Below are 20523 nucleotides of genomic sequence, written 5' to 3'. Positions count from 1 at the left end.
AATTTTACGACGAACGAGAGAACGAGGCCAAGATGATAAGCGGCCGAGTTGAGATTTTACATATCACCTTAGGGCGTAGATCTGAGCGACATCTAGGAACAGGAGGATGCTCGACTGCAGTTTTAGTGATGCTGGTACCTAAAGCTGCCTGCTATGTATGATGATGTCTGGGGATGTCTCGAGATACGCACAGTACCACAAAGTCGCCAACATCCCGCATGGATCGCCGTAAGCCTGGTGAGTACATGTAGACCGCTTCCAATCTGGCTTGATCAATTGGTGAGGAACAAGTACCGCCTTGACTGACACATGCAAAAGTGAAAAAAGGCATCCAGACTGGCGGTTCCACCGTGACGTCAACACCGACCCACCTTTTCCGGCACGGCAGCCTGTAGCTGCTCACGCTCGGCTCCGGAACGGGGCTGCGGATCCCCCACGGAAACCAACGGACAAGGTAGTTGATTCTTCAAACTGAGAGGCCAACAATGAAAGACGGCAATAACGGTACGTCTACAATAGAGTGAAAGCTCGGAGCATTGCCTGTCTGGGACGTCGACAGCGTTTTCTGTATGTAACAGTCACCGTTGGCCGTCACAGATTTCAGGGGTCTGCAGGGATGGCGGCAGCAAGCTGCTGTGGGCTCAAAACACCAAGAGCTCCATAATGACATACGGACCCTGCGCGCTTTTTCCTTGATTCAGAACTTCTTACCGCAAAAGTGCCGCCGCTGTTTCATGAAGCAAGCCAAGTTATACCATTCTTACAGAGTCAAGTACATGTAGATGGCCTTTCACCGGCTCCTTTGTTGTGGTGAGACTTGGAAGTCATGTCTGCATGTAAAGTGTGTAATACAACACTCTCATTAAGTGTCTGAAACAACCATGCATAAACAACCCAGATAAACAGCCACGCTGCCCAAGATGCCAAATCTATTGTAGATTAACAAACAGACCGCCGTCCACCAGCAGCTGCGCACCCGTCACGTAACCACTCAGCTCCTCGCAAGCAAGAAAGATGGCCGGCCCCGCCAAATCCGCCGGATCGCCCGTTCGCCCAAGAGGTATCCTGCCCTCCATGTAGCTCCGCTTGGCGTCATCAGCCAGATCCTCCTCGTTCAGCTGCGTTCGAATGGTCCCTGGAAGCAGCGCGTTGCAACGGATGCCGTATTTGCCTAGAGCTACCGCGGTACTCTGCATCAGACTCGTCACACCAGCTTTGGTCGGTGTGTAATGCGTCTGGAGGCCGCCACCAACCAGCGCCGAGATGGACGACATGCCGATAATGCTGCCGCCTGAGGGGCTCTGGTGTAGTGCCATCTGTCGAGCGGCCGCCTGTGTGATGTAAAAGGCTCCATCAACATTCGTCCTAAACGTTGTCTCGAGCAAGTCCGGCGACAGCGTCAGAAAGTCGGCAAAAGTGCACACTCCGGCGTTGGAGACGCAGATATCGAGGCGCCGTGCTGGGCCTGAATGTTCAACCGCCGTGGCTACCAATTTGGCCGCTGTCTCAACCTGACGCACGTCTCCAGCTTCATGAGCAAGACGACCAGCTGCAGGGTCCTCTGCTAGGATGGCGCCCGCTTCAGCGATGAGCGAGTCTAAGTGCTTCTGGTCCTTTTCCAGGCCGAGGTGGTTAACAACAACGTTGCATCCCTGACGAAGATAGCCGAGGCAGATGGCCCGTCCGATGCCAGTTGTTCCGCCTGTTATAATCGCGGTTTTGCCTGCCAGAAGGCCCTTTAGCGGCATAATGGCGATAGTAGAGGCAACTCTAGTCCTGTGTCGATCTGAGATGAAACTTGCTATTTCCTGGTAGAAGTGGAATCTAAGCAATCAACTGCCCGTATATAGAACTTATTCAAAAGTCAATCAATATGCAGCAGGAAATAGTGGCCACTAGGTCTCACAGAATCGTTTGTTGCCGTTGCAATTCACAATGCGGGGAAACAGTCTAATTAGGCGCATGCAAAAGGTAGACGCGGCGGCTAATGGCACCTTTTTGGCTGGTCAATGTTCCTCTTTTACAGATGGATGCCAGATCTGTCGTGAGGTTATTCCGATGGCCCTATAAATGCGGCTCCCCGTTGACGAGATCCGTTAATCTGCGGCAGAAATCAATCCGAGCTCTCGGGGCTTGCTAGGGCGAGGAAACCCCGACTAAGCAGCCACCGTTTGTGCTTGGCCCACAATACGGTGGGATGGTGAACTATCGTGAAGTTCTGGGTCCTGGCTGGAGAGCGGGTCGAAACGGCCACCGTAAAGCTCTTCACGATCTCTTCCGATCGAGGGGAGTGAGCGCAAAAAGTGCAGGCAAGTCATCTCAATTTGGTGGGTCACGATGCCTTTTCAAGCTGATTCCCCAAAACTTCCCCAGGTTTTAGCACGATGCAATTTTATGGAGTATTACTCGTAGTATGCATATCACACTCGCGGGCACTTTGCGCTCGATTCTTTAAGCAAGTCTCTATCGCGCAAGGAGTAGGAGAGCTGAGCCCTGTTCAACACTGAGATATACAGAGAAAAAGAATTTGACAAAATCGTCTTGTTGGCAAAACTGCGATTGGATTTTGCTCTTGCGGAAACTTGTACATATGTGTGAATTTTGCTACAGTCTTGCGTTGCTATCTGTTGACACTCCTCTTTAAAAACTATTAACAATATTCCTAGCTTCATGAGCTCGCTTAGATCGCCTGATGACGCATCTATATACATGTATGTACGTAGACACTGCTGACCATCACCATAGAAACTTCCTTCCAGCATGCATCTTCATTTATGCCGTTGACGCGTGTTCTGAATCGCCATTGTGTAGTTTGCCCTCGCCATTAACGGGGGGTGTGGGCTGCTGTACAGGTGGAGGGCTAAGGAGGTAGTTAGAAGGGATGAGTTTAGAGCGTGCGGCATTGTTGATGGTCAAGCCAAATCCAGGCTTATCCAGATCGCTTGTCAAAAGGTAACCCTTGGTTGGAATAGGTTCGTCGACGAACAAGTCGCCGAAGACAGGGAGCACGCTCTTGCCGTCGGGGGAGTTGGCGAGATACTCTTGAAATGGTGTGTTTGGTTGCGAAATGACAAAGTGATAGCTGTAAGGACCACTGGCATGAGGAACTACAGGAATGTCGTATGCCGCAGCCATGGCTGAGACCTTGAGCAGCTCCGTCATGCCGCCCAACCACATGACATCGGGCTGAATGATGTCAAGATTGCGACCTTCGATGAGTTTTCGGAACCCATAGCGAGAGTACTCATGTTCACCAGTCGTGAATTTCACCGTCGGGTGCGCACGCTTGATTTGCTCGAAGCCATCCGTGTCATCGGGAGACAAGCACTCTTCCCACCAGTTGATGTTGAATTCGGAACACGCCTTGACCAACTCAATAGTATAGGAGACATTGAGGCTCATGTAGCAGTCCACCATGATGGGGAAATCTGGGCCCACAGATTCACGGTGCTTGCGCAAAAACTCTACATTCTTCCGTAGTCCCTCGTGACCTTCCTCAGGGCAAAAGGGAAGCGGCACTTTAGCACCCCAGAAGCCCATCTCTCGGGCTGCGGTTGGCTCAGGTCCTGTGCAGTAGAAGTTGAGGCGTTCTTTGGTTGCCCCACCAATAAGTCGATAGACAGGCTCGTTCCTGACCTTGCCCAGCAAGTCCCAGAGTGCAAGATCGATGACAGAAATGACGGCAATGGGAAGTCCTTTACGGCCATAGAACATGGAAGCACGATACATCTGCTCAAAGAGAAGATTCGTGTTTCTCGGATCAGCTCCAACCAGGAATCGCTCAAAATGCTGGTGAACCAGCCAGCAAGCAGGAGGTCCTAATGAAAAAGGAGATGATTTAGCACCGGAAGAGCTCCAATGGTTTTGGGACTTCGAGGAGATTCGATTTTAGAGTTAAGTTGCTAGGATTCTTACCTCCGAAGCCAGTTGCAAAGCCAACAGTCCCATCGGATGCCTCTATCTCAACCAGAAAAGAGCCAAGAACGTTGATACCCCAGCTAGTACGCGATTTGCGGTACTGAGACCATTGTGAGCATGGCGTGGAGATGTCACTGTCAATGAGCCTATTGCAGAGAGAGTCAGCGACCATCGTTCGGAAGTGCAACAAGCCGTCATAAGAATGTTACATACCAGTGACCTCCTTTGACATTGTGATAATCACCGCCTATTCCACACCAATGGTAAGAACATGTAAAATGAGACTTGAGCCCGCAATTATCTTTAAAGTCTGTACATACCGGAGCCTACGCCGCCAATGACGTAGGATCGAATGGCTTTAATAGTAGGAAACTGCCTTACAGAGCCTTGCATGATGATTAATGGTCAAGTCGACAGAAGGAATAACTTGCAGCAGCGGAAAAAAGACGAGATCTGGTGAATTTAATTTGTAGAGATGGGTTTGAGGCGGCCACTGGAGATGCGGGTAACTGTGTACAAATCACACATGTGGGGTGCTGGTGGTGTTGACGAGTATCGGGCTGAGATGACCCGAAGGCCGCCTTGTCGAGATGTGACGATATGTGTCGTGGTCGAACGATGCAGATTCGGACCAGGGACGGGCGCTTTACGAGTCGTGAAGAAAAACTACGAGCTACAGAGATAGCGATTGAAAGATAGAGAGGTAAGACTCGGCGGCAAGATAGTGCCTGCCAACCCAATAGTAATAATAGATAATATAGAATTGGCATGCACATGCAGGCAGTGAGCAGTAATTACCTGCCCGATCTTTTTACACAGCCTGTTATGATGAGCCTGAATACCCGACTTACCTAAGTACACAGCATTCGATGAATATCCCACCTGTTCACCTGCTGTATCCCGCTGCTAAGCCCTATGGCTCTCCATTGGCTATTAGGTATAATAAGCAGGTTTCCCCCTAAACCCCTAGGGTAAGAAATGGTGCATGGCGATGAACGGCTCTAGCAGTGGTTTCGAAATGGTGCCTATAAGGATCCGGTAAGACATCTACCTATGGACAACTCGTAGGTACTCAAAAACTACGAGTTCGAGTACCTATAGCTCAGCGAAATCGGCTTCAGCAATTCGATAGGCAGCCTCACGTGTATAATTCTCGTCCAAAAATCTCCTCTTCTCCTCATTCATCTTCCCCATCAGTTCATTCATCTCCACATTGTGGGTTCCGCACACTAGCAACCCGCAGTAGGCCAGACTCTCCGGCTCTCGTCAACTTGCAGCCACCAATGAGCTTCTCGTCAGCTCTGCCGCGGCCTGGCTGCTCCGTCTCTGCCCCAGGACAAACATCAGCTCCGCATCATCGGCTTAGTATCATTGACCCGGACGCCCAACATCCTCCCGCTCGTCTTTATCCCGAAACCACGCGCGCGCATGCTCCAAACCTTTCTCGCCGCTCGCCTTTCACCGCTCGCCGTCTATCTGCTCGCCCCGCTTACCGACCACCCAATCATCACGGCTGTCGGTGTCGGATCGTCAATCCACCGAACAAGGCTTCGTTCGAGCAACCTGGGCTCACCTTACGAGGCTCCGTCTCTTGTCAGCCTGAGGCGTCATGCGCAGCGGTAGCGAGGATAACAAACGACCGTCACCGCCGTCCTCCACCTCCGTCGCGGATCGCCAGCCTGAGCCTGACAGCGACGACCAGAGCGACAATGACGCGGACCCGACCTCTCAGACGGCCAAGCGCAAGCGGCCCATCTCAGTTTCGTACGTTTTCTGTCCTATCTTCTCTCTGGCGTTATGGGTGACCCCTTGTGTGAAATTCAATCCTGGCGCGAAACCCTGGCTCAAAGCACGAAACCATGACTTGGTTCAATCGTGGCTCCAACAAACTTCATCTTGCTTGATTTCGTTCTAATTGCAATCTGTTGCTAACCAATTAACCGACAGATGCGAGTTATGCAAGCAGCGCAAGGTATTATCTTTTCTTACATTTTTCTATTCCCCCAATATTCGAAAGTCTTTGCCTAGTCTAACGCGTTTTTTCCTACGTTATAGGTGAAATGTGATCGCGGCCAGCCCTCGTGTGGTTGGTGTAAACGACATGGCCAGAAATGCGAATACAAGGAACGAAAACCGCCGGGTTTGCGAGCAGGCTTTGGAAGATTTTTGGAGAACAGGAGCCGTGAAATGGAACTGCGGCTGGATAAAATGGAAGAGATTCTGCGGAAACATTCTGAATTGCTCCAAACATCACCGTTGCCATCGCTCCGTCCAGAAAACTCCGAATCTGGTGCGCATGCTGGACGCCAGAATCTTGCGAGCGATCACGATACTCAAAGCGAGGCCAGCAATAATCTAGGCTCATCGAAGCTTTATCAAGCGTCTCACATGAACAACAATTTGTTCTATAATTCTCATCCAAGCAATGGCCCTTCTGGACCTGCCTCTACCGAGCAGGCTCACAACGAGTACCAGGGCCGAACGCCTTTGCCTGGCGGTTCCATCTCCGGCCCCGTATCCGACCTTCCGGCTCAGCAAGGCATCTCCATGTCAACGGTTACGCCTACGCCAGGCGCGCCTTTGCCCTTGACCGATGCTGATGACTTGCCACCATACAATCTAGTATACAATCTAGTGGACCTGTATTTTAAACATATCAACACTTGGTGTCCAATACTTCACCGAAGGACTACTCTGGATAATCTGTTTGGTATCTCCGATCTTCAAGAGGCAGACAGAATACTCCTTCATGCCATAGTTGCAACCACTATGCGGTTCTCCAGCGATCCTAGACTTACTGAAGAGCGGCGGCAGCATTATCACCGCGTCTCAAAGCAGAAAGTCTTGCTTTACGGAATGGAAAACTCATCTGTTAAATCGCTTCTGGCATTGCTCATACTCGCCCTGGATTTATGCGGTAGTAGCAATGGCCCTCCTGGGTGGAACATTATGGCACTCATCACTAGGTCGGTGGTGCAACTGGGATTGGCTGTTGAGACCAATTCTTTCAGTGTGGCGCCTCACTATACCTCGATATACACGCTTCGCGCCATGATTCTCCCTGAGCCAAAAGATTTTATAGAAGAGGAGTCACGAAGGAGGATATTCTGGATGATTTATCTTCTCGATAGATACGCAACTATTGCTACTGCCTTTGAGTTTGCGTTGGCCGATACGGAGATTGACCGAATGCTTCCTTGTCGTGACGACATGTGGATGGAGAACCAAAAAGTAGAAACACGATGGTTCGTTACGAGCGCTCAAAATGTTGACGAAAGCCACCAGCAAACACTTGGGAGGCCTGAGAATCTGGGCGCTTTCGCCTACTACATTGAAATACTCGGAATTCTTTCAAAGATACACAAGTTCTTGAAGCGGCCTGTTGATATCGGGAAGCTTACCGATGTCGAAAAGTGGCAGCTTCAGTATAAGGAGCTTGACAAGGAGCTGACATCTTGGAATTTCGCTCTTCCTGGAGAGTTTGGGAATATGGGCAAAGTCTTTCAGCCAGGAAGCAGAAATCTCAACTGTAACTGGATCATGCTCCATGCGACCTACCATACCGCTGTTATTCGACTCCATTCCTCGGCGGCCTACCCAACAACTCGATCAGCCATCTTCACGCCATCGTTCTCTGCCGCTCAAAGATGCCACGGCGCTGTCGAAAATATATCTGCACTAGGAGACTTTGTTGTGAACAATGGCTTCCTGCCAAAACTAGGACCACCATTTGCCTTCACAATTTGGGTTGCTGCGCGGGTGCTTCTAGTCCATGGTTCCACGGTCGAGCACAAGCTCTCGCCCCAAATCTCTTTTTTCGTCGACATCTTGCGCGAGATGGGACGATACTGGCCTGTGGCTGCTGGATACTCTGGGCTATTACAGCGAGTTCTTGACGAGCATCGAGACAGCGAAAGACAAGGCAACGGAGTCACGCCCAGCTCGGTCAAAATCCTCGCCGACATGCGTCGGACGGCATTTGATCTAGACTTCCTAATATCGCGACAGCCGAGAAATGGTCCACAAAGTCACGGGCATTTAGGGGGCTTGACCCCCGCGAAGACGCCAGCACAGAATGAATTGGAGTATCTCGACGTTTTCAACTTCTTTAACGTTCCAAGATTGCCATTTGGCGGAGAGAATCTCTCTGGAGCCACCGAAGGGCTAATATCAAACCCTGACATGCCTACGGGAAACGCGAGTCTGGATCATCCTCAGTACCAGCCAAACGAGTTTAACATTACCAATTTCATGATTGACGCCAATAGCGACTGGCTCTTCAAAAACGAAGGGCCCACCTTTTAAGTGGAATTGAGCTGTTTCATGGGATTTTTCCTTAATTTCTTTGCTTTAGTTGGTAGCATTTCATCATCTTTGGCATGCATGTGTACATATTGCTCGAGTTGGCGGACTTATATATTAAGATGTCTGGACTGAACTGATACCAAAAAATGGCAACAATGTAGATTTGTCGCAGTTTGCGTTTTCTCAAGGAATAATGCAGCAGTATATAATACTTTACCCCTGATCCAGGAAAAATGTCACAAGAAAGTATTAATATGATACCCATACATACATAGACGTCAGGTTTCACGCCTGGCTTTTAGACGCTGGACATTTCGTACGTGGGAGTGGATCCATTTTTGGCCACAATTGGTGGCGCTTGTAAGATAAGATAAAGGATTTTTGTTCCACTTCAGCGTTCACCGCCCGGCAATATTCCAAAAAAAAAAATTATCCTACCACTAGCCGACGGCCCATTGATATCGAATGTCTAGACTTTTGAGTCTGCTTGACTGACTTCAAAGTATCAAATACAATTGCTTGTTTAAAACAAGTAACACGTCAATCAAAATGGCGACCAAACCCCTTACGTATAATAGCAAACGAAAGGTTGCCTCAGACGGGAAAGAAAAGGGTGACTTCAAGAATAAGAAGCCTCGTTTAGAGGAGACATCAAATGGGAAGGCATCTGGATCAGGTATGTTTTATTCTTCTCGTGCCCGTATTGTTGGCTTGTTTCTCATTTAGAATTAGAGCAACAAAGCTCTCGGGAGTCGCATGCGAAACAGAAACAACTCGCTCTTGAGCGAAAAGCTGCCAAACCTTTAGCCGACGAAGTTCAGCGGACCAAGAAGATCTGGGAACGATTGCGCCTCAAGTCCCACGTTCCCAAGGATGAGCGACAGAAGTTGGTGGCAGAGTTGTACGAAATCATTACAGGCCGCATCCGAGATTTCGTCCTGAAGCATGACGCTGTCAGAGCTGTTCAAACCGCGATCAAATATTCCACACCGGAGCAGCGAAAACAGATTGCCCAGGAGCTCCAGGGAACTTATGCGCAGCTTGCTGAAGGACGCTACGCCAAGTTCCTCATTGGAAAGCTCCTTATCCACAATGATGATGAGATCCGCGACATCATCATCCCCAACTTCTACGGCAAAGTTCGAAAGCTCATAAACCACTCTGAGGCCTCGTGGATCTTGGATGACATTTACCGGACGGTCGCGACAAAGGAGCAGAAGGCCCTTTTATTGCGCGAATGGTATGGACCCGAGTTCACTTTGAAGGAGTTGACCAAGGACATCAAGACAACTTCGGATCTGAAGCAGATCTTGGAGGAGGAGCCCAGCAAGCGAGGACCAATCATGAAGAGTCTATTGGACCTTATCAACTCACTTGTCCAGAAGCGAATGACCGGTTTCACCATGCTGCACGACGCAATGCTCCAGTATTACACAAATACCCAGCCAGGATCCGAGGAATTCAACGAATTTATGGAATTGATCAAGGGCGACGAGGCAGGCGATTTGTTGAAGAACCTTGCTTTTACTCGCTCTGGCGCAAGGCTCGTCTGCCTGCTGCTTGCGTACGGTACGGCCAAGGATCGAAAGGTGCTGCTAAAAGCTTACAAGGATACCTTCACGTTGATGTCGGGAGATCAATACGGCCACATCGTGCTCCTGACAGCCTACGATGTTATTGACGACACGAAGCTGACCTCAAAAGCCATATTCCCGGAGATTGTTGGAGAAAAAGAAGAGGAAGTCGCACAGAACATTGTTGCCGCCGCCAACAACCCCAATGCCAGAATTACACTTCTCTATCTACTCGAAGGATTTTCCAAGTCGCTGTTCCCTGCCAGCAACGCCTACGACTTGGAGGTGCTCAAGGAGGTGCATGAGATCCGCAAAACCACAAGCAAGAAGGAAGACGACGTTCGACGCAAAGAACTTGCGGCAATTCTATCGCCTTCTCTGATAGATGCAATTGCGGCCTCACCTTCTGACCTCACAGCAACGCCGTTTGGCTGCCAGTTCGTCGCCGATGTTCTTCTTTCTGGACTCGGAGACAAGCAGAAAGCTCTCGAGGCCCTCGCTCAGTCTGTCAGCGGTAGCCCCAAGCAGGAGCCAGCAGAAGACGAACTCGCTCCCAGGGTACACATTGCCAACACACCATTCGGAGGCCGCATGCTCAAGTCTCTCATCCAAGGTGGTCGTTTTGACAGGGCCACTGGAAAGGTGAAGCTGGTTGAGCCACCATTGGGCTTTTCCAACATTCTGTACCCTGTTGTGAAGAAGCACATCATGGATTGGGCTACTGGACCTAGTTCATTCGTCGTCGTGGCTTTACTTGAGAGCGAAGAATTCACCAGTGCGGAAGAACTGAAGAAGACATTGAAGAAGAACAAGAAGCAGCTGCAAACGGCGGCGACTGAGCCCACCGCGGAGCAAAAGGCCGCCAAGGAGGCCAACGAGAGTGATGAGGCTGGGAAGAAGGGCAAGAAGACGGAGGCGCCTGTGGGTAACAAGGGTAGCAAGCTGCTGTTAGAAAAGCTATGAAGGGCTGTAGATGGTCATCATATTTCTCATATTCCCGACGGAGCATGTAATGAGAACCACGCCTCATATCGCTCTGTTCTTTCATTTTTCACCTCAGCAGCCTAATATAATGATTTTTAAGTGTTTGAAAACCCAACAACTGTCATTCCGTGAAACTATCTATTCGTAATCAGGTGCAGAAAATTATCAGGCAAGGAGAAAGCTTTTTTGAAGCAGCTGTTTGTTACACGGGCGAAGCCTCGCGGGGAGTATGTGGTGCTTCGGTTGGTTTGCGTTTTGGATGTCTGCGAGGAGCCGAGTTGTTTGTGCTCTGACGAATCATTCCCCTAACGAGTTTGAGAAAGGTATGTCAGAGAAGGCCGAGGAATACTTACAGGTACTACTTATATGACCAACGAGAAGTCACACGAGGGAACTGATGGCGGCTGGCCCTTGATGTAGGGGGTAGATGTGGGATCGCAGATTGGCCCGAGTTGCCGCCAGGATGCGTTTGACTGATACTGCATGAATCGCTGCAGATGATTCCAAGAATAGAAGGTGTTGAGAGTATTTTACGGTGGACGGCGGTATGTATCTGTTCTCGAGATATCTATATAGATGTCACATAGTCGTACCAAGGCAAGGCGCTGTAGCACGAAAACATCAAGGCAGGAAATCAAGAAACGAGGCAACTCGAGAGGTGCCCCTGATATGACATAGAGGCCTCGCCTTTGGCTGACAAAGAAGCGTCTCTGTAAGGGATTGGACGTCTTCTAATACTACATTTCGGTTGATAGCAGAATCATAATTTTTTTTTTCTGCTGTTCAAATTCTGGTTTCGTTTGCCTCCTGCTTGACGCCTGCGTTTGTTCACCCCCAAGGTTCACACATTGTGGTCTCCAGGTGTTCATCCCAAACAACATTTTTTCCTTTGTCCTTGCCCTTTTTTTCTCTTCAGTGATTTTTCTCTACTCTAGCGAACTCTTATGTCTACGTTTGTTCAGCTCTTCTAAAAGCACTGATAGATTGTGCTTATCACACAGACCAAAGCACTTCCAGCGCCCAACACTGGCTCTGCATCACTGCCTCACCAACACCTTTTCTTCGTCATTCTCGTTCATTTCCTGTTCTTTTAATTCTCTTTTGATTATTTTCTGCCCGCTGTTTCACACAGCTACGGGTAGGATAGTTGCCACAGCCTCGGTTTTGGACAAGCTCTAGGGCTTGTCGAATGCGAACGCAGACGATTCCCCGAGTTCCCTGACAGTGCCAGCCAAACCTCTACAGACACTCGCCAGCTGGCTGGCAACCCGACTTAATCTTCTTGCCCGCCTTACCTAAGTAGCATTATTTGGCGTAAGAAATCACAGGGAAACGGGCGAATATCTTCCTTTCCTTCTCTTTTGCGAGGAGAAGAAACTCCCATTTGGCTATCGCCTCTCATCCACAATGTTTTCCAGCCCCTTTGTTGCACGTCAAGAAGATGTCTGCTCGCCAGGCACAACATTCTACGCCTGTGGTGCCAACAAATTTAGAGGATGTTGCTCCGTGGATCCATGTGCCCTGCGCTTTTGCCCAGATTACTTCGGATCACTGAAAGATCCCAAAGACGGCAACAACGAAGATGACAGTTCGACAACCTCAGAGCCGAAATCTGACGAGGCGACGCCAACTCCAACTGAAGATGATCAGAGCCAACAGGCAATAGAGACAACTTCTTCGTCAGAGTCAGCAACCACCTCGAAGAAATCTTCTGTAATCATGACGGACTCTGGCATAACTCACACGATCCCAAACAACTCGATCGTCACAATCACCAGGCACACAACCATCACCACGGGCAGGCCATCAACATCCACCTCAGACCTCACAGATACCGCATCGACTAAAACTAGCACACCGACCACAGCATCAATCACAGCAACATTGACAGGAGTGCCACCATCCTCACCCGCCAATGACGACAGCACAGCAAGCTCCTCTGAGGCTCCAGGCGCAAGTCCTCTATCAACAGGAACCATTGTTGGAATAGCCGTTGGTGGTGCTGTTCTCATCGCTATTGCCGTGGTCCTGATGCTCGCGTTGGTACGCCGCAAGAAGCGTCGCGGATCGGAGACCGACTCTGTTCTCCGCCAAGATAACGGCCGAGATGACGCTGTCGACGAGAAGCATTTCCCCCATAATGGGCCAGCTGACGCCGACGGCACTCAAGGAAGCAGTGATCCCTTTGCCCCCTTTGGAGGTGAGATATAGTCCCGTTTAGAAACTGTAGCCATGTATCCGTATTGTCTGACTAACAAGTCCTAGGTCGAGCAGATCAACCTGAAGATCCTTATCGACCAGCTAGTGGTGCTTTTGAGATGGACGGAAGCAGCGCCGCCCCAGTCGAGTTACCCGCTGTGGGCACGTCGAGCCCAGGCAAGGCTGATCGCAAGGCATCTCGTCTTGAGCCCGTTCAAGAGGCCACCGCTACGGACCCTCGTGCTAACCTCACTTCGGTACCGACAGACGATGGCCAGCCGGTGTATGTCAATCACTGGAATCAGTACAAGAGCCTAGGATAAGCTGTAGAGAATGGGTCGGATAGATGCAGGGAAGGGGTACGAGAAGTACGGCAGTGACAATCTTTCTCGGGGGTATGAGAAAGAAAGGAGAGAGAAGGGGACCTGATAGAGGCCATATGGCATACGCTGCTCTTCCATGTAGCATGTTGCAAATTCGGACGATGAATTCTGACGTTGGTACAGCTATGCTTTGAAGTAATAGCAGCAACATGGAGAAAGGGGCCCGAGACAAATGACTGTTCAAATAATAATAGTTTCCTCGTTCTTTCATACCACCTCTGCGAATTCCAGGGCAGGCACAGAGCATAGTCGACAAGACAATATAATCGAATTCGTTTTCCCATAGGTTATCAGGGGTATTTAGCTGCCCTACCGTACTTTTACAATTGTCCGCGCGTAAAACAAATTATATAACCTTCTCCCAAGCGCCCAAGTAGTAGGAAAACAGAAAATAATTGGAAAAAAAAAAAGGTCAAAAGCCAAAGACGATGCAAACACCTGCGGCCCTAATCCGGCTGTATCCATCCGTCTTGCGTATCCGTATATCAGCAGTCTAGTATTCTCGGTTCCTCGTGGAGCAATATATCAACGATTCGTGATGGCCATATACCTCGGCAGAGAGACAAAACATAACACATCCCCTCGTCATCATCGGTTCTGGAGCTTCGAGATTTCGTCCAGCAGGTCTTGTAAATCCTCATCCTTGATCTTGTCTGCTAGGGACGGGATCAGCGTCTTGGCCTCGTCGGCGTTTTCGCAGCAAAGTGACCCTTTTAAAAACAACAATTGTTAGCCATTCCGTCATGTATATTCCTCCTTCTCTCTTCTCGCCGCAATCTAGGGGCTGAGGTACCAAGCTGTGCGCGTTCGAACTTCGCCAGGTCCTTGTGCGCACTGAGCAGGCGTTCAACGGCCTCGACGTTCTCCTTCTGCGTGAAACGCGCAAAGTGATCCAGGTAATTCAGAGTTTGGTTCAGCATCCTACAAGAAAAAGGCGATTGCACGATTAGCCATCCGTCAAAGAAAGCGATCCTTCGTCCTCTGCCTCGTCCTCCGTCTTCCAGCTGCAGGAATCATTCCACACATACTCTGTCTCGTTCACGTTCTTGCGATCGTTCCGGCGCTTCGCAACCAGCGCATTTAGGACGAGCGCGGCTTCTGAAAGAGTGAGGGTGTCGACGTGCTGGAATTCGCCCAGGTTGAGGGTCGCAGAGGCTTCCTCGTTGCCTGGCGGAGGAGGCTTCGGGCGTGACGTGCGATTAGACATGGTTGCTCTGTGATTAGTGCGTCTGCTGCAGTTTCTAGAGAGCGACTGGCATCAGAAGGAGAGTGCAGATGGGGTTGCTCCTTAGTAATTATGAAATCAAACGATTGAGCAATCCCCGAGGCATGCAGCTGCAACAAGCAAGTTTAAAATGGTGAGACTCTCGCAAAGTTCTGGCGACCAGCCGCTTTCTAAGCCTGTGCTCCAGGCGCGTTCAACGTTGCCTAAACAGAACTAGCGCTGCCGCTGCCGTAATTCTCCCTCCGTGGTATTTCTCCGTATTGCGACTGCAACTGCAACTGCGACCTGATAGATTCATGACGCAAGGTGTACTTGTGCGATAAGATCTATTCAGAAGATAAGATATCTGATTGTACTTTGGCTTCCATTAAATTTTAAGCTATTCCCGCCAAACAAAGCTGTTGTTTGCCTCTGGAAGCTTTATAGGGACGATATATACAGTTTCGCGCTAAAAGCAGCGGCGCTCTGTTCCTCGGTCGCTATATTCCAGCACCGCCGTCGCATGAAGGTGGCTTCAAAGTAGCCAGCCACTCTCTGCGATCAACAACACACGGAGAATCAATATATAGGGCCGCAAAAGAAGGAATTACACACCAAGACGGGCTCAGGGGTGGATACAAGGTATGCGAGCTCTGTACCCCCCTGCAGGTTGAATTGTCGGCCCGCGTTGTTCAGGCATGAGCACCGAACTTACTCATCATAGGATTCATGGTCTCACCTCTATGGATTCATGAGCCTGCAAGGGCCTTATAGAGAACAACATTTCACATCTACCCATACCTTAAGACAACCTACAAGATGTATGTCATGCGTTATGTTTCCCCGCGAGCTAGACACCACCAGATCTAACTCATATCCCACCCAGGACTGTCTTCTCTCTCATCATCATCAACAAGGCCGGCGGTCTGATATATAACAAGACATTCCACGACGGCGGCCTCAACAAAATCAGCACAAACGACTATCTTGTGCTAGCCGGCACTTTTCACGGGTAAGACGCACACTATTGGGGATATACCTTCTGCAGAGGCTCATTACTCCTGTCTGTAGTGTTCATGCCATCACCGCGCGTTTGAATCCGGTCAAGCCAGTCGCACAGCCCCCTGCTCCTGGCACCAATGATCCACCTGGCCGACCAGAGCCATCATCTGGACTAGAGGTCTTGGAGACGGAGAACTTTCGAATGCAGTGCTTTAATACTCTAACGGGCACCAAATTCCTGCTCTTCACTGAGACCACCCAGACTAATGTGGACGTGACTATTAAGAAGATATACGATTTGTACGCCGATTACGTCATGAAAAATCCCTTTTATTCTCTAGAGATGCCCGTACGATGCGACATCTTTGACCGAAAGCTACTGTCATACATTAGAGAGATTAACAACCGGTGAGAAGGGAGTTGGTAGGGTCGGTAGCTGGCGTGGAGCGGGAGAATCAGGCATCAACTTTAGACTCAATATCCAGTCCTCAAATTAATCGTGATTATCATGTCTAGCGTTTCTCCTCTAAGGTTCCACTGGATCTGGATATTTAGTATACACTTTCAATCAAGGCACCAAGATTATGATGCTCATTAAGAAGTATCCATCTTATCACCGCGGTCCTTGTCCTTGTCCGCACTGCCTCCACTGCCACTGCCTTCGGCCTCCTCTTTGACACTTTCTAGAGATGCCTTCTTTGCCTCTTCCTCCTGTTCCTTTGCCAACTTCTCTTGTCTGGCCTTCTCTTCCTCCATACTCATGCGCAGAGCAAGAGCCAGCTCGGGTTCAATCGCCGGGTCAAATCCAAACTCGAACTCGTCGTTGCCACCAGCACCACCAGCGCCCGCTCCAGCACCTTCGCCAAGCATGATGGGTGTGGAGATCAGCTGGTCACTCAACAGCTTGCTGCTAGGCGGGATGACGACCAAGTGTGAACCCTCGTTGCCCTTGACGGCCTCGTTGAATGCTTGCAGCTTCTTCTGCGTGGCATCATCGTCGAGGTCGCCAAACAGAACGAAATCGACAGAAATGTTGCCCTTCTTCATCTTCTTAGCTAGCTGTACTAGCTCCTTCTCTTGATCTTCGACGGGTGAGCAAACAAATGCTATTATTCGTTGGCGCTGGGATCGGTTCTGTCGGTGCTTAAGGGCGAGCTACAAACCAAAGTCAGCGCACACACATCAACATAACACATGTGCACGAGAGAAGCAACATACCGTCGCAATTTGGATACCCGTCTTTAGGTGAGAAGATCCACCAATCTTCTTCTTTGTCCTGTGCAGGCCTTCCAGGATCTTGCCCTGCTCTGTGGTGAGGGTGACGAGCACTTCCGGGCCCTTCCCACCCATGCTCATCAGGCCGACAGATGACTCCGGGTTTCCCTGAGTGATGCTCTGGAACAGCACATTTACGGCGTCCACCTGTGAGTCGAATCTGGTTGGTTGGTAGTCTCCATTTCGGCTGCTTTCGCTGTTGTCCACCACCACCATAACAGCCTCGAGAACCATTGTAGCTGCGAATGAGGGCGCTGGGCCACTAGATTGCTTATTTGATGACTTTGGGTATGGTATTCGGGTCCAGAGGTTCAGGTCGCCGTTGGGAGAGAATGTGCAAGTTGGGGAGGCAAGGAGATGTAGAGAGACAAGTTGGTAATTGATGTTCGACAAGCTGGTTGTTGGAGCTTCGAGTGTCGTAAGGCCGGTTCAGCCTGGTAGGTGCAAGATCGGTGCATGCAGGAATGCTAAGAGACAAGGTACATGCACTTACTAACTCAACTATTATACGTGTAAAAATGCTACGCTTTAGGTATAGAGACTAACTCACTAACACGCCTATTATGTGGGTCAGATTGCGTTGATTACATAACCAGTAGCAAGCAGTAGCTCACTCATTGATTTAGTTTGTTTACTTTCAAGTCATTGTCTCACTTGTTGCACGACCGCATGCACGCATTCGCATTCCCTCATTCGCATTGCGATTCCTGATCTCCCTCCTTCCCAAGTACTTTCAAGGAGAGGCACAACCACAACACAATCAAAAGCCATGGCTCCTACACGACCAAGAAAGCAAGCCTCGACCGAGTCGAGCGCTTCGCAAAAGAAACACGCGACATCCAGCGGCTCTGATACCCCGTCAACACCACAACGAACCCCCATTAGAAAGAAACAGACGGGAATCACCTTGCAGCAGAAGCAAGCCTTGATCGAGAACCTGCGACTTGAAAGTACGCGATTTCGACCTCTACAAGTGTAAAACAGGCTGACATTTCTCTTCTCTTGCCTTCCTGTAGTCACTGAGCGAGCCCGCAGATTACGCGCCCAGTATCATCTCCAGGCGCAGGGCCTTAGGTCGCGGATTGAGATACGTCTCAACCGCATACCAACTGCACTCAGGAAGGCCACTATGGGCGACCTACTCCTCAAATACGCAGATCAGGCGCAAGGAGGGCCCAACCGCCCGCTACCGCAGCCTGTCAAAGATCTGCCTATACTTCCAAGTCCTCAGAAGCCTATCCACCAAACCACTCGCGCGCCACAGGTTGGACGCGCCCAGAAGCGGTTGAGGTGAATTGCGTCTAAATACGCTGTAATTTTTGTTTCTCTTTCTTTCCTTTGAGACTAACTGACCTGCTAGCGATGATATCACTATGGATAAAGAGAATGAGCTTCAAAAAGGCGAGCGTCCTAAGAAGAAGGCTCGCGGCGAGGATACTGGCTTGGTTCACCCAGCACAGGTTTTGTCACCAACCTCGTCCAACTCTCGTTTGGCAAATCGCAGCCGCGCAACATCCCCCACCAAGTCATATCTGTACAAATCCAACTCTCCTCTAAAGGCTGGTAGCCCAACTCGACCAACTGCCACAAATCTGGGGACGCGTACGGGAGGGCTCAGAAAGGTCACTACAACATCCAACTCAAGCTCGAGCTCCAGTGGAGCAACACCGGCAGCGGCAGCGCGGACAAAACGCACCGCAACAGCCGTGCCTGCTGGCCTCCGAACTAAGGTTGGAGCTCGAGCGACACGCAAGGCTAGTGACAATACCGAATCGAGTGATGGAAGCGCAAATGCAGTGCTCCGAAAGACTGCAGGGAAGGGCAACAGTGCAATTCCAAGAAAACCTGTCCCAGGGAGTGCGAAGAAAGCCGCCTCAGGAGGGATAGTCAAGTCAACAGCGAAGATGGCAACTGCTGTATCTACCACTGCTACCGGGAGAACATTGAGAAAGAGAGGATAAGGAATGGATTTGAAATTTTGAGGATCTTGGGGTTTAGGCATCGGGAAATTTTGCGTGGGAAGCCTCGGCGGCAGGCAGCCGGTAGGCGTGTTTTACAGGAAGCGGTTCAAATGTGTTTTTATTGGCACTTGGGATACACGGAGTTTGGGCATGTAACAACACTAGGCATCGTTGGACTAAGAAGCAACGGGAATCAGGCGTTTTATTTCGATTAATTGCTCATAAGGAATATCATTTCTTCTTCTTGTCATCAACGAACTCGATGTTATCCTCTGGTACATCCTTGTACTTTTCCAGAATGAACTCTTCCAGTTCGTCGCTTACGTCTCCCTGGACGACGATTTCTTCGCCGCCGCTGGGGAGCTTTGTCACGGAGGATCCTGTTGCAAACTTCTTTCCGAAATCCTTGGCAACCTGTAGCGAAATATCTGTTAGAGCTGTTGCAGCGTCAGAAGCCAAAGCTGCACCAAGGAACGCACCTTTTTCAGATCCAGACCGAACGCCTCCAGACCAATGACAGCCGTGACAAACTTTTTCTTGTTTCTCTCGATCCGCTTGATGGTTACGACGCTCGTGGCCAGCTTGGTGGCCTGCTTCTGCTCTGCGGCCTCGGCCTTGGCAGCCTTCTTCTGCGCGTCCTTGGCGGCCCTCTTCTGGGCATCGATCGAGAGAGACGAGGCGGCGGCTTCCAAAGCCTCGGGGGACCATATCCTCTCATACATGGCGGGCTGGTTCTTCTCTAGCCATTCCTGGCACTTCTTGACGGTGCCTCCATACTCGCAGTACTACTTGGTCACAGTTGAGCTCGAGACATCAAAAACAGCGGGACGTGGTCGATTTTTTCATACCTCTGGAGGCAGAGTACACACTGCAGCAAAAAGCACCAGTTAGAACCAACAAATCATGATGATTGAGCAGCCAGGAGAAAATAATCAGGGCAAAGGGCTGCATCTTACCTCCGCAGTAAACTACATTTCTGCTCTGAAGCTCCACGGGCGCCTCGGGTTGTTCTGTGTCTGCCATTGTTGGTTGCAGACGCTGGCTGTTCTAGAGCTACAGGAACAAGACGCGTGCAACTCTCTCCTTGTATCTCTCGTCAAGTCACAACCAGGCCCGTGGCGGGGTAAATTCAGCGAGGCATGGCGGGGCTCGTTTTTGCTGGCGATGTCAATTGCCTGAGGTACCTGGCAGATGTACCTCGTACCTCCAGGCGCTGCTAGCGGGTTCTTCCCGTACTGGCGCAGCGGCTGGACACCTGAGGCCAGAAAGTGCTGAGAGCTCTACTGTGCTTGTAAACATTCAGGTGAATACTCCCGCGCTCCATTAATACGAGTCCCCGTACGTTGAAGAACTTGTCGCAGTCGAGCCGCCGTCCCCTTACATGAGCATAATGAAGAAATTCGTCATTTCGTTTATCCTGTTGACAACCTTATCTTGCAGCGCTAGTAGTCTCTTCATCAAGTGATGAAAAATTCCTGGTGCATACCCGCGTCAGTAGCGCTGCGCTGTCGACAGTCGGCACACTGAGGCTGGTGAGCAAGCATCTGCAGCAAGAAGCTTGTATTTCCAAGCTTCATCATCAGTCGCGGCCACTTCATTCTGCATCAATAGTTGCCGTCACTTAATTGCAAACCAGGTTTCCAGGCGTCAACAACAAGCGATCTCGTCTATTGGAATTTGGCGCTGCAATAAACCCTCCCAGCTGCAGCTGCACCCTG

General features: G+C 50.2%; 10 protein-coding genes across 10 annotated transcripts; 5 read left to right on the top strand and 5 right to left on the bottom strand.

Annotated features, from left to right (window-relative positions):
- Positions 1 to 658: 658 nt before the first annotated feature.
- On the bottom strand, positions 659 to 1962 carry V8C40DRAFT_236675 (SDR family NAD(P)-dependent oxidoreductase). The gene is made up of 2 exons (XM_083214094.1): positions 1907 to 1962; positions 659 to 1852 (listed from the first exon to the last, which is right to left on the bottom strand). The coding sequence occupies exon 2, from the start codon at positions 1746 to 1748 to the stop codon at positions 930 to 932; it is 819 nt and encodes a 272-aa protein (XP_083077378.1). The 5' UTR covers positions 1749 to 1852; positions 1907 to 1962; the 3' UTR covers positions 659 to 929.
- A 579-nt stretch (positions 1963 to 2541) lies between these two features.
- Positions 2542 to 4818, bottom strand: V8C40DRAFT_236668 (enolase C-terminal domain-like protein). Its single transcript, XM_083214093.1, has 4 exons — positions 4239 to 4818; positions 4132 to 4165; positions 3916 to 4064; positions 2542 to 3818 (listed from the first exon to the last, which is right to left on the bottom strand). The coding sequence occupies exons 1-4, from the start codon at positions 4309 to 4311 to the stop codon at positions 2773 to 2775; spliced, it is 1302 nt and encodes a 433-aa protein (XP_083077377.1). The 5' UTR covers positions 4312 to 4818; the 3' UTR covers positions 2542 to 2772.
- A 293-nt stretch (positions 4819 to 5111) lies between these two features.
- V8C40DRAFT_150263 (transcription factor domain-containing protein) lies at positions 5112 to 8239 on the top strand. The gene is made up of 3 exons (XM_083211298.1): positions 5112 to 5682; positions 5866 to 5890; positions 5974 to 8239. Exons 1-3 carry the CDS (start codon positions 5528 to 5530, stop codon positions 8221 to 8223), a joined length of 2430 nt encoding a protein of 809 aa, XP_083077376.1. The 5' UTR covers positions 5112 to 5527; the 3' UTR covers positions 8224 to 8239.
- Positions 8240 to 8672: 433 nt separating this feature from the next.
- On the top strand, positions 8673 to 10881 carry V8C40DRAFT_236665 (armadillo-type protein). Its single transcript, XM_083214092.1, has 2 exons — positions 8673 to 8899; positions 8956 to 10881. Exons 1-2 carry the CDS (start codon positions 8773 to 8775, stop codon positions 10758 to 10760), a joined length of 1932 nt encoding a protein of 643 aa, XP_083077375.1. The 5' UTR covers positions 8673 to 8772; the 3' UTR covers positions 10761 to 10881.
- A 1307-nt stretch (positions 10882 to 12188) lies between these two features.
- On the top strand, positions 12189 to 13303 carry V8C40DRAFT_284560 (uncharacterized protein; the record flags this gene model as incomplete). The annotated part of the gene is made up of 2 exons (XM_083222166.1): positions 12189 to 12981; positions 13047 to 13303. 2 exons carry the CDS (start codon positions 12189 to 12191, stop codon positions 13301 to 13303), a joined length of 1050 nt encoding a protein of 349 aa, XP_083077374.1.
- Positions 13304 to 13458: 155 nt separating this feature from the next.
- On the bottom strand, positions 13459 to 14723 carry V8C40DRAFT_236663 (HRDC-like protein). Its single transcript, XM_083214091.1, has 3 exons — positions 14392 to 14723; positions 14157 to 14284; positions 13459 to 14073 (listed from the first exon to the last, which is right to left on the bottom strand). The coding sequence occupies exons 1-3, from the start codon at positions 14568 to 14570 to the stop codon at positions 13952 to 13954; spliced, it is 429 nt and encodes a 142-aa protein (XP_083077373.1). The 5' UTR covers positions 14571 to 14723; the 3' UTR covers positions 13459 to 13951.
- Positions 14724 to 14876: 153 nt separating this feature from the next.
- Positions 14877 to 16143, top strand: V8C40DRAFT_236661 (TRAPP subunit TRS23). Its single transcript, XM_083214090.1, has 4 exons — positions 14877 to 15209; positions 15292 to 15388; positions 15454 to 15579; positions 15639 to 16143. Coding segments are annotated over exons 2-4 (471 nt in total). The 5' UTR covers positions 14877 to 15209; positions 15292 to 15386; the 3' UTR covers positions 15982 to 16143.
- On the bottom strand, positions 15962 to 17240 carry V8C40DRAFT_236659 (proteasome regulatory particle base subunit RPN10). Its single transcript, XM_083214089.1, has 2 exons — positions 16788 to 17240; positions 15962 to 16724 (listed from the first exon to the last, which is right to left on the bottom strand). Exons 1-2 carry the CDS (start codon positions 17076 to 17078, stop codon positions 16164 to 16166), a joined length of 852 nt encoding a protein of 283 aa, XP_083077371.1. The 5' UTR covers positions 17079 to 17240; the 3' UTR covers positions 15962 to 16163.
- Positions 17241 to 17495: 255 nt separating this feature from the next.
- On the top strand, positions 17496 to 19054 carry V8C40DRAFT_236657 (Borealin N terminal-domain-containing protein). Its single transcript, XM_083214088.1, has 3 exons — positions 17496 to 17794; positions 17861 to 18134; positions 18205 to 19054. The coding sequence occupies exons 1-3, from the start codon at positions 17614 to 17616 to the stop codon at positions 18803 to 18805; spliced, it is 1056 nt and encodes a 351-aa protein (XP_083077370.1). The 5' UTR covers positions 17496 to 17613; the 3' UTR covers positions 18806 to 19054.
- V8C40DRAFT_150149 (translation initiation factor SUI1) lies at positions 18921 to 20181 on the bottom strand. The gene is made up of 4 exons (XM_083211297.1): positions 19762 to 20181; positions 19654 to 19673; positions 19285 to 19590; positions 18921 to 19219 (listed from the first exon to the last, which is right to left on the bottom strand). The coding sequence occupies exons 1-4, from the start codon at positions 19826 to 19828 to the stop codon at positions 19037 to 19039; spliced, it is 576 nt and encodes a 191-aa protein (XP_083077369.1). The 5' UTR covers positions 19829 to 20181; the 3' UTR covers positions 18921 to 19036.
- Positions 20182 to 20523: the final 342 nt, after the last annotated feature.

Source organism: Trichoderma camerunense, assembly GCF_050948025.1.
Source record: "Trichoderma camerunense strain CBS 138272 chromosome Unknown V8C40scaffold_3, whole genome shotgun sequence".
NCBI lineage: Eukaryota > Fungi > Ascomycota > Sordariomycetes > Hypocreales > Hypocreaceae > Trichoderma > Trichoderma camerunense.
Note: the sequence above shows the minus strand (reverse complement) of the source record. Positions and strands in the feature narration are given on the sequence as shown.

What these genes read in the sequence shown, in the direction of transcription:
- V8C40DRAFT_236668 (XM_083214093.1), bottom strand. Translation starts at nt 4,311, where the DNA reads ATGCAAGGCTCTGTAAGGCAGTTTCCTACTATTAAAGCCATTCGATCC. An exon ending in AATGTCAAAGGAGGTCACTG is followed by an intron (nt 4,065 to 4,131) that starts GTATGTAACATT and finishes TCTCTGCAATAG; the next exon opens with GCTCATTGACAGTGACATCT. An exon ending in CTTTGCAACTGGCTTCGGAG is followed by an intron (nt 3,819 to 3,915) that starts GTAAGAATCCTA and finishes CTTTTTCATTAG; the next exon opens with GACCTCCTGCTTGCTGGCTG.
- V8C40DRAFT_236663 (XM_083214091.1), bottom strand. Translation starts at nt 14,570, where the DNA reads ATGTCTAATCGCACGTCACGCCCGAAGCCTCCTCCGCCAGGCAACGAG. An exon ending in AAGAACGTGAACGAGACAGA is followed by an intron (nt 14,285 to 14,391) that starts GTATGTGTGGAA and finishes TTTTTCTTGTAG; the next exon opens with GATGCTGAACCAAACTCTGA. An exon ending in GTTCGAACGCGCACAGCTTG is followed by an intron (nt 14,074 to 14,156) that starts GTACCTCAGCCC and finishes TGTTTTTAAAAG; the next exon opens with GGTCACTTTGCTGCGAAAAC.
- V8C40DRAFT_236665 (XM_083214092.1), top strand. Translation starts at nt 8,773, where the DNA reads ATGGCGACCAAACCCCTTACGTATAATAGCAAACGAAAGGTTGCCTCA. An exon ending in TGGGAAGGCATCTGGATCAG is followed by an intron (nt 8,900 to 8,955) that starts GTATGTTTTATT and finishes ATTTAGAATTAG; the next exon opens with AGCAACAAAGCTCTCGGGAG.
- V8C40DRAFT_236661 (XM_083214090.1), top strand. An exon ending in CTAGCCGGCACTTTTCACGG is followed by an intron (nt 15,580 to 15,638) that starts GTAAGACGCACA and finishes TCCTGTCTGTAG; the next exon opens with TGTTCATGCCATCACCGCGC.
- V8C40DRAFT_236675 (XM_083214094.1), bottom strand. Translation starts at nt 1,748, where the DNA reads ATGCCGCTAAAGGGCCTTCTGGCAGGCAAAACCGCGATTATAACAGGC.
- V8C40DRAFT_236659 (XM_083214089.1), bottom strand. Translation starts at nt 17,078, where the DNA reads ATGGTTCTCGAGGCTGTTATGGTGGTGGTGGACAACAGCGAAAGCAGC. An exon ending in CGGGTATCCAAATTGCGACG is followed by an intron (nt 16,725 to 16,787) that starts GTATGTTGCTTC and finishes TTTGGTTTGTAG; the next exon opens with CTCGCCCTTAAGCACCGACA.
- V8C40DRAFT_236657 (XM_083214088.1), top strand. Translation starts at nt 17,614, where the DNA reads ATGGCTCCTACACGACCAAGAAAGCAAGCCTCGACCGAGTCGAGCGCT. An exon ending in CGAGAACCTGCGACTTGAAA is followed by an intron (nt 17,795 to 17,860) that starts GTACGCGATTTC and finishes GCCTTCCTGTAG; the next exon opens with TCACTGAGCGAGCCCGCAGA. An exon ending in CGCGCCCAGAAGCGGTTGAG is followed by an intron (nt 18,135 to 18,204) that starts GTGAATTGCGTC and finishes CTGACCTGCTAG; the next exon opens with CGATGATATCACTATGGATA.
- V8C40DRAFT_150263 (XM_083211298.1), top strand. Translation starts at nt 5,528, where the DNA reads ATGCGCAGCGGTAGCGAGGATAACAAACGACCGTCACCGCCGTCCTCC. An exon ending in AAGCGGCCCATCTCAGTTTC is followed by an intron (nt 5,683 to 5,865) that starts GTACGTTTTCTG and finishes ATTAACCGACAG; the next exon opens with ATGCGAGTTATGCAAGCAGC. An exon ending in AGTTATGCAAGCAGCGCAAG is followed by an intron (nt 5,891 to 5,973) that starts GTATTATCTTTT and finishes CCTACGTTATAG; the next exon opens with GTGAAATGTGATCGCGGCCA.
- V8C40DRAFT_150149 (XM_083211297.1), bottom strand. Translation starts at nt 19,828, where the DNA reads ATGGCAGACACAGAACAACCCGAGGCGCCCGTGGAGCTTCAGAGCAGA. An exon ending in AAATGTAGTTTACTGCGGAG is followed by an intron (nt 19,674 to 19,761) that starts GTAAGATGCAGC and finishes TTTTTGCTGCAG; the next exon opens with TGTGTACTCTGCCTCCAGAG. An exon ending in TGTGTACTCTGCCTCCAGAG is followed by an intron (nt 19,591 to 19,653) that starts GTATGAAAAAAT and finishes GTGACCAAGTAG; the next exon opens with TACTGCGAGTATGGAGGCAC.